At 52.0% G+C, this 15,319-nt stretch overlaps 1 protein-coding gene across 1 annotated transcript in view; it reads left to right on the plus strand.

Moving 5' to 3' along the window:
• Positions 1 to 15,319, plus strand: part of ITPR3 (inositol 1,4,5-trisphosphate receptor type 3) — an 80,274-nt gene that overhangs the window by 19,004 nt on the left and 45,951 nt on the right. Inside the window, 2 exon segments of the mRNA XM_025205840.1 lie at positions 5,230 to 5,300; positions 11,763 to 11,884. Coding sequence (XP_025061625.1) covers positions 5,230 to 5,300; positions 11,763 to 11,884 — 193 coding nt within the window.

Consider the following 15,319-nt stretch of genomic DNA (forward strand, 5'->3'; position numbering starts at 1 on the left):
CTATCAGATCCATGCTGTTGTCGTAGCAAGGGCAGTTCTAGCGTGGTGAGCTTTCTTGTACCGCTGAGACACCTAATGCCAGGTATTAGTTGAATCATGTCTGTACCTCTGCAGCATGACACATGACTCACGTCAGTAGTGACAGAAGCCTTTGTTTTCAGTTCTCTTATTCAAGAACATTATTGCGGCGTATCAGTTTAATAAAAACAAAACTTTGCGTTCCTGCGGAGTACTAATCCCAGGCTTAAAGGATCTGAAACCACTTTCTGTTCATTAACCAATGGAGGCTCCCAATGCAGCTGGGGTCAGTGCTTTTAATCCCACGTTATGGACTGGTAAATCCAGGCACTCGGAGGATAAGGCCAAACTTCCAATTTGGCTGGAGTCAGTGGGAGTGGTTCTTGGCACCTCTGTGAAATCGTGCTAGTTTTATCCAAGCACTTAAAGCTTAATCTTACAAAGTCAGGTTTTCAAGGGAATTTGGGCTCTTAAAGGCACCAGGTATCTGGTAGGTTTTTCAAAAAGTGCTGGCCGGACACCTAATTCCCCATAAGAGTCAGGTGTCTAACTTGCACAAGCGGTGAATATCCCACTGTGCGCCAAATGGTGCCTAAATCCCTTTGTAAATGATGTACTGGTGCAGGACTAAGCCCCTTAGAGCACCCCAGCTCCTTTTGAAAGTCAGTGGAGTCTTGAAAACTGCAGCTCCACAATTGAAAGCTTTGCCTCAAGCCCTGCACGGCCGGCCAGCCAGTACCAAAGCTCCCAGCAACCAGTGCCCACAGCGTGTGTGGAGTTGGGGAGACAAGGCTGCAGGAAACTTTCCTGAATCTTCCTGATGGGCATGGATATCCACAGGACGAGGGTGCTTTCTACCAGCTGACCATGGGTCCCTGCCATGTGTGTACATAGCTCTAGCTTCTCCCCTTTGAGACACATGTCCTCCCTTGCCCCGCTCCCTGAGGTTGCCACACAGCTCTTTGGGAAGGGGCAATGGAGACTTTTCTCCTTTTGCGGCCCGGATCCTGAAATGCTCGAATTAGTTCACTCTGTCGTGACTCAGGCCCATCCCCTGCTGCCACGGGTGGGCGTCCTGTTTTCATCAGGGGTGCCATGCAGGGCTTCCCGTGTGCGTGTGGGCAGCAGGGAGGGGCAGTGCATGGCACCCTCCCTCCTCTGCTATCGCTTGGCCTTTCCTCCCTGCGCTACAGATGGGGAATGAGAACCAGAGGCTGTAATTAGCAGCTTCAGAGGAAATATGTACACATGGAGAGTCTGGGCTGCAGATAAGGGGAGTGAACTCCCCTCCTTCCCCCACCCAGCTGCTATTGCCATGCACACGTAACTCTGCCTGTGGTCTAATTGCTCCCTTTTGAGTTAAGTCAGTGGTTGAACTACCCACCCCCTTTTAGTAATAATAAAAAAGACTTTGGCATGGGGCATTGCTCTTCTCTTATGCTCTGCAAAAACCAGTTCCCCTCTCTGCTAGGTTTCTTTCTGCCTCCCTCTCTTGCCGTCCTGCCTCCGCCTCCCACCGCCCCCCTCTGCCACGTTCTTGTGGTCCCCGTGCAGGCTCGAGGGACGCAAGTTTGCATCTAGCAGCCCAGCAGCAGTGCTGGACACGGCCCGGGCTGTGACAAAGCCTCTCTGTTCCCCAGCCCACAGCAGGCCCTCAGCATTGTTGAAAATCATGAGTCAGGCTCCCCGGCATCAGATTTAAACAAAACAATGTGTTGCCTTGTCATTTTTAGCACCTTCTTTGGGGGAATTTCCCTTACTTGCTGAGCCTCGAAGCAACGCGTTTGTCTCCTTTTGCGGCCCCAGTCCCGAAATGCTTGTACAGTCGTGACTTGGGGTTAACCCCTACTGCCACCCAACACAGCGTCCCCACAGCCTGCCAGACTAGAAAAATACTGCTCCTTGCATAGGCGTGCCGAGGCTCTTGTGTGAATCCCAGGAGGCTGGGAGCTGGGACTTTTAAGACAAACACCCAGTGTCATCAGCCTTGCAACAGGAGTGTGAGAGTTTCACAGGTAGTTACGACTCCGGTAACGTGTGTTAGCATAGTATCATCGGTTAACAGGCACTAATCCCTTCCTGTTTGCAGGGCCTGATCTACATCTTAGTCCAGCTGATAGAAGGGGTTGGGGTTTTTTTTGAAGTGGTTGGGAGTTTCCATTGGTTTCACTGGGCTTTGGATGAGGTCCCCGTGCCTGGATTTCTGTCTCCTGGCCCCCTGGGACACAGAACACTGCTGGGTGCTGGCTCTGATCGTTTGGACAGGGCTAGATGTGATTTAACAGTCCCAAACAAATGAGACTGCTGGCAGGTCTTGCTCTTGTAGCCTACGAGACAGCTTGGTGGGAATGGGGAGGGAGCCAGACAGAAGCCATATAATTTGTGAGACTTCATTATTACCATGTTGTGTTACAGTCGGGTCCCAAGGCCCCCGGGTGCTGTAAATTGCAGGTGGTTTCTGTCCCAAAGAGCTTTTGTTGCATCAGTTGAAAATAGCTTTAGAAACCGGCCAGAAGAACTAAGCCACAGTCTGCTTCCTCGCAACCCCATCAAAGGAGAAGGGGAAGGGGGAGAGGCGCTGGGCGTGACGTGGAGCTAGATTCTGACCTCGGCAATGCCAGTCTCGAGTTGGAGGAACTCTGCTTTAGTCAAGCCGATGTACACCCGCGTGGGCAGATCAGGGCTGGTCCCTGTCTGCCCACGCCTCCGATTTCAAGGCCGCTGCTGCATTCTCTTTGCTTTGGGGTCTCGAGGTTCCTGCGAAGCGGAGCCGAGTCCAAATTCCTCTCAGTGGAGCAACCAAAAGGAATTCTTCCCTTTAGCTGGAGCATGGGTCAGGGTGGGGCCTAAGGATGGATATAGCTATTGGGTTTGCTGCACAGAGATGGAGAGACTCTCATGGGCAGTTTTCAGGGCAAAAGCATGGGCCTGGGCATTGCTCGGCCCTCTTGGTTTGCTCTCAGGTGCTGCTACCTAGCTGGAGCAATTTTTTCCCCCAGCTCCTGGCCATTTCAGAGCAAGCCTGCTGGGGTCTGAACTCTGGGGAGCAGGCTGGCAGGGCGAGCTGTGGATGGGACTATTTCAGCTGCAGTCATGGGAGCCATTTTTGTCTGATTTAGACCCACAACATGACAAACGAAGCTGTCACCCTACAGGCTTGTCCATGCAGAAGTAATGCTGTGGCTGTGATGGTCCAGACTTATCATCCCAGGGGTCATTGTGCCACTTTGCAGCCACGGGGCATGGCATGGTGGTGCGACTGAGGCACGGGTCTGACCCTCAGGAAGTCTGGGCTTTCTTCTTCGCTCCGTAGCAAATTGTGTGCCATGTAGCATGAGTTGTTTTACCTCCTTGTGCTGCCCCTGCCTCCCCCCTGCCCCGTGATCCTGTGATGGGCATTCACGCACCATCCCTTGGATTCTGCACCTAGTGCAGGCCTGTGTAGGTGCAAATGCTTCTCCGCATGCTCAATTCAGCCTCCGCTGCCCTTGGCAGGTAAAGACAAGCCTCTCACTTCCTACCCCCAGGTGGAGGGGAGGTGACTAGTAATCTGGATTCCCTCAGCCCATCTCCTCGGCAGAGTGAGATGAGGAGGGAGCAAACCAAAGTGGAAAAGCAGGTATGGCCAGCCTCTCTGGAGGAGCTTGTATCCCAGCTACATCCACTGCCCCTCATGGCGCTGCAGGGCCAGGGCCATCTCCAACACCTGCCAGGCATCTGCTCAGATAGGTTGTGGTGTGCAGAGCAGCTGCTGGCTTCCCTGAAGATGAGGGGTTGCAAAGTGGAGCGCAGCAGTGGTTTGAAAAGACCATGTCCATCCACAGCCTCGGTTCCTTGGAACAAAGCCTGTGTGTTCGGGATCTCTCTGACATCCCCCCCCCCCAGCCCCTTGCCCAAGAGCATTTGCTTTGAGGAAGGACGTCTGACTCTGGTTTTGGCAAAGCCAAAGGAGCCGTGTTGCACAGTTTGACAGTGTTTCTCCATTCATCTGGAAGCAGTGCAATAACTTCCAAATGCTGCAGCAGCTTGGTCCTAACAATCCAGGAAACGGGCTGTGCTGTGTTGAATCCCATGTGCATGTCTCATGCTCATTGCTTTTTACTTTCTGTCAGTGCTGCTCCCTGATTTCTGCTGAGATTGGCAGCCGAAGCACTGGGATAGAGCCAGGGATCCTACAGTCGCACCTGGAGGTGTAACAGCTGGTTCCTTTGCCTAGCCTGGAACTCCTTTATGTTCAAGGAGAGAATTCCCCTTGCACAGCCCCTTCAGCTGGATCCATAGCATCTTAGTGTCTGGACAGGGACACGAGATGCTGCAGAATGGGACTGTGTCTACGGGGTTATTCTCATTACCAGGGATCCTGGTTTTCTCCGATTAAAAAAAAAAAAATCCTCAATTTTCAAATTTAAAAAAGTAACCCAAAATCCACATTTTTCTGTGATTAAAATGAAACACCTCTCTCTCTCTCTCTCATATATATAAGTGGCATTTCATTTTAATCATGGAAAAATGTGGATTTTGGGTTCCTTCTTTTGATCTGAAAGGGGGGGGGGGCGTTATCAGAGAAAGCCAGGATCCCTGCACATGATGGAGCTTTGTTTTGCTATCTGCAGCCATCATCCAAGGGCACTGTGGGCCAGTCTCTTTGGCGGGCATGCTACCCATTAGCCACATACCCTCCCTGAGTGCCACTCTGATCCCCTTCTCCTGCCCGATCTGCTGTTCTGCTTTTTGCTACCTGCTCTGTGCTCCCTGCCTGATCTCCTGCTCTGCTTTATGCTCCCTGTCCTATCTCCTGCTATGCTGTCTGTCCCCTCTTTTGTCTGCCATATGCCATGCACAGAGGCTGCCCATGCCACTTGTGCTGCAGGTTGGCCATCCCTGTCCTAGGGGATCGATAGATGGGTGAGCGCTGGAATATATGGGCAGCTCAGAATGGTGCACGGTGAAGACCATGAGGGTTTCCTGGGCAAAGGGTCCTTCTAGGTGCTGGTTGAGTCGGGACCCAGATGTAGGTCTCATGTGGGGCCAGTGCTGTACAGAACAGAGGAAGTCACACCGTGCATCCAGCATTGCATGGTATCACATCTGCTTAGACTTGCACCATGAGGCAGCGGAGCAGCTGGCTTGGTAGTTCTGAGGTTTGTTGTGATGCTGCTGAGTTCAGCTGAGTTGCTGTCACTGAGACGTTGTTTCTGTGCTTGTTTCCAGGTTGGTCGATGACCGCTGCGTGGTGGAGCCAGCAGCCGGCGACCTGGACAATCCGCCCAAGAAGTTCCGAGGTAAGAGGCCGTACGGCAGAGTCCAAGCAGTCATGCTCCACTGGGCATGGTCCCATGCATCGCTCTTTTCTCCCCCAGCGCTGGGGCATTCCAGTAGGATGAGTAGCTATTGCAAGCTCCTGTTCTAATATCAGGCCAGAGGTTCAGGTTGCAGCTCTACTCCACTCCTTGGCACTACAGGTGCCATTATTGTCAGCCCCAGCAAAACCTTGTAGGGCCTGTGAATCTGCATGCGTCCTCTGTCCTTTGCAAAGTGGCACAGGAGAATTTGCACTGATATGCAACGCGGTGGATGTCAGGCAGGCATCTTTTAGCAGGAATAAATCCTCCTCTCTTACCGCCTTTCCTTGCTTGATTCCTCCAGCGGTCTCTGGCTGTGACTGTCACAGTGGCTGGGCTGTTCTCTGAACACACTGGAGCATGTACACTGCTCTTTAGGTCTGGCTGGGTCTGGAGGGTGGTTTTTTATTTGAACTGCAAGAGCTGTGCCTGAGATGAGGGTCCCATTGTTGGGGTGTTAGTGTTAGTTAGGTGTATTAAAATAGTGCCTTGCTGGCCACAATCAGTGCTATAAATGCACAGGGTAGTTGACTGTCCCCTCCAAGATTTCAAATAGCCAGGACAAACACAGGAGAGATTATTCACCCTGTTCTGCAGTGTGGGGAAGGCGGAGGGGCTGAGTGATTTACCCAGGGTTACGCCGTGGGCGTGTGGTAGTGCCAGGAGCTGAGCCCACCTCTTCTGAATCTCAGTCCAGTGTGTTGACCACAAATCTTGGCAGGTTGGCCTGGTTCCCTGAACCACAGTCCTGGCTGCCCCAGCGTTCACATATGTCACGCTGGCTGCCGGTGGAGAGGAAGCTGCTGGGGAGGCAGAGGGATGGATGGATGGATGGAGGGGCAGATGCCGACCTGCATCTATTCCATTGTGAGCTGTTGGCCTGGGGCAGCACTCGTGCCTGCTGGGTCAGGCTGCAGCTCTCAGGGAGGGATTAACCAGCCCTTTGAAGAGGCAGGTAGCTTTTAGGGAGACACATTAAATCCCCGTCTATTCTCGGCTGTCACGTTCCAGCCACCCCACCCCATCCCACCCCACCCCACCCCGGTTGGAGCCTCAGTCATTCTTTCCCATTTCTAGTGAGAGGCAGCCGCTGTTGAGTTTCCCTTGTGAGCTGGCTGCCTCGCGTCCTGGTGCAAATGGAAAAGGTGATGAGTCAGTGGAGGGGCAGGGCGGCTCCTGGCTCCTGGAAGTGGCTTGGCAAAGCCAGGACAGGCTGGCAGGACAACCAGAGCATTCCTCCCACTTTTCCTAAACCCCGGCATTTCTTAGCCCCTGGGTGTCCCAGCCAGCAAGACGCCAAGCACTTGCAGCTCCCAGCACCTCTTAGGATTGATGCTTGGGCCTTTGTTCAAGTGTTGGGTCTCTCGTCCTGGTTCTTCCAGTCCCTGACAAGGATCCTCGTATCCGCCTTCTTCGGTTGGAGCCCTGCTGCTTGCTCCATTGCAACGTGAGCTGGGAATACCAGCTCCTGTTCCTTCCTCATACCGAGGACTCCATGTGCTTCAGGTGCAGCCACGTTGCCCTGGGGACATTCCCCTGTTCTGGGCTATAGATGTCACAGGTTGTGGGGAAACGGGCACCTATTACTGGCATCATGGGAGCAGGTGGGAGCCCCAGTCATGGGCCAGGACCCCATTGTGTTACATGCTGTACAAACAGGGAACAAAACGGACAGTCCCAGCCCCAAAGAGCTTCCAACCAAAGAAGGCAAGACACAACAGGTGGGTCCAGGCAGGGAGATACGGCACCGTGGGAGAATGTGTCAGGATGTAAAGCCTCTAAGTTGATTGGTAGAATCATGGCAGAGGAAAAGCATTTGAAGGATGGGCAAGTGGCCTTGCTAGAAGATCTGGTCCTGTTGGTGCATGTGCATACAGCACCTGGGACCACAGGGCCGTGACCTGGTGTGCATATTTAAGAGTTAATACTGATATTTTTTTACTTTGTCCGTCTCTGGGTACAGTTACACACATGATGCTCGTTGATGCTGTTTCCCTTGTTCTGCCTCGGCACCAAAGTTCATGGCTGCACATGAAAAAACTGTGTCAGAGGACCTTGTAGCCTCTGAGCTTAGCATGGGAGCTTTTTTGACCTTCATCACGGCCTCATAACTTGTTGTAATGGGAGGCCTATACATCTCATTTAGAGATGGAGCTTCCCAGCTTTGTGTCTCTGCTTTGTAACGTGTCTCATGACACCGGTCTCCGTGAGAGGTGCAGTGCTCATCCGGGGACTCCTGTTCCCTTCTGGGCTTCTGCATTGCCATCCTGGGGTGGAATGTATTTGACTTCGACAGCAAAAGCCAGCAAGCTCTGTATTGCTCTAGCCTGTGCCTGTGATGCCAGTGGGTCTTTGGCTTGGATGGGAGCAGCCTAAGGTAATGAGGGGGGAACCTATGCTAGCAATAAGATGCTCATCTTGATTCCTTGTCCTCACAGCCAGTAAAATCTCTCTCCCTGGAGATGGGGCTGATGGGGAACCATACATACAAACTCTTCCAGAATTTAGGGAGCCTTATGTCAGGTCTGGGCCCATCTGTGCTCTATGTGAGACACAGGGCCTTGTTATAGCAGCCAGAAAAGCAGTCGTGTGTCACCGGGTGGGTGGTGCAGCAGTGACCTTGGCACTCTGTTACTCTCTTGCAGCATTTTGGCAGGGCTGGAGAGAGGCTCGAGGTTAACTTGCATCCTCCTCTGGGTTGGGGCACCAGGTGTAAGGTGGAGCAGACATTGGGCTGCTCTAACGTATGCTCGGCCTCCCACGGCCTCTTCTGGGCTCCTGGCAAGCAGCGGGTAGCCGGAGGGCAGAGCATCCTGGCCACAGCCCTGCTCCAGGCCTTGTGCTGGGGCCAGCGGCAAGGCCATGGCAGAGCCCCACGGCTGGCTGGGCTAGACCTTTATGTGAGATGAGGAGAGGAGAGTCTCCGAGACCTTTTTCTACTGCCTTTAAGTGGTGCCAGTGTGGCATAAAGGCAGTTAGGTGGAAGGAGTCAGGCTCAGGGGTTTAAAATACCTTGGGAGTCTTTCCTCCAGCTGCCTCAAGGCTAGAAACACCCAGTTCAGCTGTGTAGTGCCTGGGCTTGGCTGGGGCTGCCAGAGTCTCTGAAAGACGCCTGGCAGCTCCTGCTCCCTTGCTTTTCTTATGGTTCCCCCCAGGCATTTCTGAGGCCCACGTTCAGGCATGTCAGGGAAAAGCAAATGCAGCGATTAAATCCTCCACCGTGCTGGGGCTTTCTGTGCCCGGCTTGCCTCTGCCTTCCTCTCAATGGGTTTCTGTGTGCATGTGTAGAGAGCGGACAACTTCATTGCTGCGTGTGAGTGGGAGGGAATGGGGCCATTGAAAGCCTGATCCTGCCAGCTGCTGAGTGCTTCTTGCCAGGTGTGGAGCACAGGGGGCTTCCCAGGGGGACTTTGATCCTAATGGATTAACACGACAAGATGAGTCTGGTTGCTGCTCCTCAGGGAGTTTCCATGCAAAGTCCTTTGTTTTCCTGGTGTTTGAATTTGGTTCAATTTAACCCCTGTCCTGACCTACTCTGGAGCACACACTTGCTGAGCTGGGCTTGCTGTAATCAGCTTTTGCTGCCAGTCATGGCTGCTGTGGTCCCCCTGCTTTACCTGCCGCAAGTTTGAGTGTTATAAAATCATAGAAAATGAAGGTTGAAGGGACTTCAGGAGGTCACATCTAGTCCAACCCCCTGCTCCAAACAGGATCAGCCTCAGGTAGATCATCCCAGCCAAGGTTTTGTCTAGCCAGGTCTTAAAAACCTGAAAGGACGGAGATCCCACAACCTCTCTAGGTAGCCTATTCCAATGCTTGACTACCCTCCTCATGAGAGTTTTTCCTAATATCCAACCTAAACTTCCCTTTGCTGCCACTTGAGCCCATTTTCCCTTGTTGTGTCCTCTGCCACCACTGAGGACAGTCCAGCTCCATCCTCTTTGCAGCCCCTCTTCAGAGAATTGAAGGCTGCTATTAAATCCTTCCTCAGTCCTCTCTTTTCCAGAATAAATAAACCCAGCCTCTCCTCATAAGTCCTGTGCCTTATGTCTTATGTTATACGTTAGGTCTTATGTCAGGGTTGACAGCAGTGTTACAAAGAGGTTAGATTATGGATTTGTACAGGATGGTTTGGACAGGGATGATGCTGCCTCAGACCGGGGGATGGACTAGATGGTCTCTGGGGGTCCCTACCACCCCTACTTCTCTATCATTCTGTGATTGCAGAGGAGGGCAGTGGCCGAGATAACGCATACAATAAATTATGGGAGCCGTGACAAAAGTCTGATGGGTCCTACAAAGCTCCAGCACCAACCTTGGAGGCTTTTGTTTCTGCTATGCGGTTTTGCAACGTGCAGCCGTGAAATGTGGTTCTGAGTCAGAACGAGGGAAACTGGAAGAAAACGAAAGGAAAGCCCTGATGAGACAGTAAGGTGCATCCAATTGTGTGCTGGGTCACAGTCAGTACTGTCACATACAATGGCCTCTGCTTCTATGGTCAGCAAGCTCACAACTCCTGCAAGGCCAACCTTGACTTTTCCATCCATCACCGTCTTAAAGGGCAGAGTCATTAGGTCCTGGGTGTCAGAACTTGGGTATGAAACCTGGGTCTGTGCTTCAGGGCAAGCTGCTAAATTACTCCGTGCCTCAGTTTCCCAAAGGTGGTGAGTGGCAGTGCTCTGTGCTAGGTTTCAGCTCCCCTAAGGCTGGGGCATGGTTAGATCCAGGACTTTGATGTGGAGCCATCTCTTGACAGCCAGACATCTTCAGCAAGGTCCTTTTTGCAGCGTAATTCGCGGCAGGATCAAAGCACTATGTGATCCTTGGATAACAGATATGTTTCTATGATCCTTTTATAATTGTCCTATTGTGGGGATAGGCAGGAAAGCAGTAAAGCACCCCAGGTCCCGATGGAGGGAAGCAGACTGTCCTCTGGGTTCCTGGCGTGTCTCCCCCGCCCCACCCCTCCACAGGGCCCAGACCCGGTCCAAAGTCTATCAGCCGCCACAAAGGTGGGTCTGGCACCCCCTTTCTATTGGCACAGCATCACAAGAGCCCCTTAGCACAGGCTCTGCCATGAGCAAATAGACCTGTGGAGTGAGACATGAAACCTGGCCTCCCTCCAACAGCCCCGGGACGGTGAGAACTGCACCCCAGCCTTGTTTGTTCGTCACTCCCAGGTAAAGACATACCTCTTTGCCAGCACCTCAGGCCGGGAGCCAAGGAGCGAAATGATTTTCTTTTTTGTGTCTCAAGTTTCTGGGCTGCTATTTCAGGAGTGATCCAAGCTCCCAGGGCCTGATACTTCTTCCTCCCCAGCCTCTGCCCCCACATCTTCCAAGCCTCCACAGTGCCAACAGCCTCATGTTTTCCATGAGGTTGCCCTTGTTTCTCAATTTAGAGATCCTAAAGTAGGGCACCTGGATTGCAACACCATGAAGCCCTTCCCCCCAAAAACAGGTGGAAGCTGGAAGGGGCCATAAGTAGAAATATCATGTGTTTGGGGAGCTGGGATCCAGACCTGGGCGCTTGCTCCCAAAGCAGGTCTCCCCAGTGAGGTGAGACATCTCCCCATCACTACTAGCACCAGTAGTAAGTCTGTTATCCTCTCTGTGAGTATTGATAGGGGGTTGCAGCTGCATGGATTTGTTACAAGGGAGAAGGAGAGAGGCGCTCACAATAACTCTGGGACCCAGGGTACAGCCAGCCACTGCAAAGCCTAAAGCCGTTGCGCTCTGACTGTTTCTCAGACTGGGTGCTTTACCACACAGACTTCTGTCATGCAAGATTTCCTTGTGAAGCCCACAGCTTGCTGCTTCCTCCTAGTGTGGTTCAATTGATCTTCAGCACTGTTGTTTTTTTAGTCCATATCCTGTTTCCCTGGTAGTTCATTCTAAAAGCAGCAGAGGTGAAGAAACCAGCTGTTCTGAACAGCTCTTGGGCAGTACTTGTTAATATACCAGGGCCTGCACTGGAAATACTTAAGGCCTGAGCACGCGCCCCAGGTTTGCAGCCTCAGCGTGGGTAGCTGCGGACAGACGGGTGCTCACGTGTGCAGACTGCCTGCACCGGGACAGTCACTGCAAATGTTGCAGAGTTACCTGGTGATTTCTGACAAGGGTAAAAACACATGAAGTAGGGGCTATGTGGGGCAGATCTGAAGGCAGCGCCCATACCCTCACCTTGAGTAAGTTGGCAGCCTCCCCAGCAGAAGGCCTGCCCCTTGGTCTCCAGTGGAGGGGCCTAACTCCTGGCATCTCGGGGATTTTCCCAGGAGTGATCCTGAAATAGGATGCATCTCTGCAGGGTTATTGCTGCACCCCGCACTCACAGAAATCAGGGGACGTACCAGGCATGCTGTGTTGGTGACCCAGGCTAACCTTTGGCTGCTTCTCCTCCTAGACTGCCTTTTCAAAGTATGTCCCATGAACCGCTACTCTGCCCAGAAGCAGTACTGGAAAGCCAAGCAGACCAAGCAGGACAAGGATAAGATCGCCGATGTCGTGCTGCTTCAGAAACTCCAGGTGAGCAGCGTTCCCTCTGGGGGCTCTGGCTGCTGACGGTCCTCACGGCATCATCAAGTAACTGGCTGAGGATTTGCCAGCCTTTTCACCCCACAAACATGGACACATCTTTTGCTTTCCCTGGGGCGTTCTTGGAAAGCTGGGCCCTCTTTTGGTAATGTTTGTGTAACAGTCTCCCCCACCAGGGACCATCACGGCCCTCTTTTCCCATGAACGAGAGGAACCATTCCATTATCTGGTAGCAGCAGCAGGCTTTTATCTATATAATCTTCTAAGATATCTTATCCCAGTAAATGGAGATAGTGATAGCGACCTCCTTTGCAGAGCACTATGAGATCTGCAGACAAACAGAACCATTGCTATTGTCGTTGTTACTATTATATAGACAAACTACCATGGGGGTATACCACAAAGCATGTTGCACCAGTGAGTTGGACTTGCACGGGGCCCTCGTCATCCACACCTTTTGCTTCTCTGCCCTCGGCAGTTGGATAAATTATCCTTGGATTTCATTGCTGTCTCCTTGCCTCTCCTTTGCTTTCGTTCCAGACTGGCTTCTCCGTCCTTGGGAGAAAGGGGAATCCCTTAGATCTGTGGCACTGACATTCTAGATCTGCTCTTGAGCAGGGAGTGGTAAATGCATCACAGAGCAGGGATCTGATGATAGCTCTATTGCTTCCACTGTGGGTAGAAATGCATTGGGCTAGCCCTGACATTGCCATCAAGCTGTACAGGTCCAGAGGCTTTGGTGGGGTTACACCCATTAACATCCAGGGATGAATTTGGCCTGAAAGCTTTCATCTTCCTAGGATATCTGTGTTCTGGGCCATCACAGGGCCATGCATGTGTGTGTGAGGGGGAGATGCTAATAATGTACGATGACATTTAGCATAAAAGTTTGCAGCACGGCTGCTGTGCATGTGCAGGAGGGAGCCTCTGTATGTGTGTGTACATGTGTCTATTAGCACACGTGTGTGTATATATGACAGGCTTGTATTTATTCTTATGCGTATTTGGAAAAATCCAAAATGGCCACACCACTGAGTGACCGTGGGGAAAACGGATGTGATCGGGGGGCAGGATGGTATGGCACGATGCTTCTTATGAAATCTGGACAGGTCTAGTGCAACGATCTGTGAATGGAACTCTGTTGAAGACACCCGCTACTTAAGATGCCCAGTCACTGTATCACGTTGGGCTGCAATCTTCCCAGATCACGCAAGGTAAAGTGTCACGTGGAAGGGAGACCTCCATCAAAGGGAAGCTGAAGGAGGCAGCAGTCCTAGCTGATTCAGTACTGCCAGGCTTCCTTCTGAGTCAGTGCTGCACTGCAGTCTTTGGTAGGGAGATGCTGTCCTTTGATGGGATCCCTTTTTTGCAGGGCTGCAATTTGGAGTCCTCACCAGAGGGCACCATGATGAATTGCATTTGAGACCATTACCATTTCCCCTTGAGACTCTGTTCTTTATTTCCTGTGCCCAGCTATTGTGTGGGGCTGCTCCTCGCTGATAAAAACAGCTTCCTTCCCACTGTAGTGGTGGGTGATAGAGAGCTCAGACAGTGGTAGCTCTGCAGGGCATTGGAGACACCTGCCTTTTGGGATCCTTGTGACTGGAGCCATCTAATGCCCATCACTTCTCTGGGCCTAAAGAAGGGGCAAAAACACCTCTTGACTGAACAGGAGAAGAATGGGATAATGTAATGACAAATCCAGATCCCTGCTTGGCTTGTAAGAAGGAACAACCCATTTCTTGTAGCAGAGATGGGCTGAGCCAGTGGGAGAAGACCATAGCGGACAGTGGTGTCTGTGAAAACAGAAGTGATTTGAGAAATAAGGCAGACACAGCACTGGGAGCTAGGCAGCTTGGGAAAAACTGTGAATAGGACCCAATCCAAAACCCATCAAAGTCAAACATCACCCTTGACTCTAATGAATTTGGACAAGGCCCATACTAAACATTGCATAATTATCAAAGACAACTGGCATGTTTTAAAGGATGAGTCATGAATTTTGAGTTTGGGAAGGATCATTCGATCATCTCTTTTGTCCTTGTGTCTGACATGAGACAGAACGCGTCACCCAGTACTTCCTTATAACTTGGGTCTGATTACGGCTCGACTTCCAGAAAGGCTTCCAGTCTTGCTGTGAAGGCAGGAAGACGTGATATCAAGTCTGTGCCATACCTGACTGCGTATGGAAATGCCCTCCCTCCTCCTGCATGGATTAGAAAACGCCTTGTACTATTAACAAGCCTTAATGGAAACGGATCATGAATGAAGGCCTCCATTGCTAAATGTCTGAATCAAGTCCTGGCCTCATCGTTACTAGATAGTTTATACAAGCTCGTCTTCTTCTCCCACCTAACAACACACATCCCTTGCTCAAATGCACGCACTCACTTTGGAGCGAGTCCTGATCTGCGGCCCCTTGCCTTTGCTCCCCACAGCCGACGCACATCAGTCCAGACCTGTCACCTCCCTTCCTGGAACAGGCCTCCAGTCACATCTCATGATGGGTGATTTATGAACGCCTTCTAAGAAACAAGCCAGGAGCACTAAACTTCTTTCACTTCTGCAAGCAATTTGTACTGGAGACACATGGCAGCCAGACTCCCCACCCCCAGCTTTGAACCCTGTCCTGTGGAGGTGGGAGAGGGGTTGAAATGGGTTCAGCTCCAAGAGCTGCTGCTACGTTCTTCTCTCCCTGGGAGCAGCGCTGGGCCACGCTTTCCCTTCCCTGGCATACTCAGACCTGTTTCAATGGTGTGCTCTGTTCCCGACTTCCTGTGCACGGGCTGAGCCCAGCAGCCCCAAGGGTTATTGGCTCCTTTTCCCGTGCAGTTCATTTTGCAAGTCTTGTTTCTGGTGAAGTGAAGGCCCCTCCCAAACCGTGCATGCTCAGGCTGTCTCTCCAGTGTTTGTCGGAGGATTTCAGGGGACTGCGGTTTAATTAAAGGAAAGTGGCGGTAATGTTTTAAAGCCCTTTTGATTGTCAGCGAAGCATTCTTCAAGTGGCAGTATCTGGCAGAACAGATTTACGATCATGGCACTTACCTGCTTGGGCAATCACTTTGTTTGCTGCTTCCAAGGAGGCAAAGGAGGTTTGTAGCCTCCGATGCTCCGTTAGCTGCCTTCTCTGCAGGCTCAAAGCCCCCCTCTGCCTCCCTGCAGCTCCTTCCCTTCCCTCTTGAGAATGGGTAGGGATATAGATGGCCGTCTCAGCAGCTCTCAGTCCTGCTCAACTGCCAGTGAGCTGCTGGCTCCTTGCACGCTGCTTTAGAAATAGAGAAGTAGATGGGCAGGACCGGGTCCCCCTGCTGCTCCCCACAACCCTTCATTTGATCAGTTCTGTGGGGTCTGCAAGCTTGCACGCTTTGAACAATCATCCACAGAGTCACCCTGGGACCCTCGCAGGCTGCCCAGAAGTCCGTGGCC

This window comes from Alligator sinensis, unplaced genomic scaffold (assembly GCF_000455745.1).
Source record: "Alligator sinensis unplaced genomic scaffold, ASM45574v1 scaffold872_2, whole genome shotgun sequence".
NCBI lineage: Eukaryota > Metazoa > Chordata > Crocodylia > Alligatoridae > Alligator > Alligator sinensis.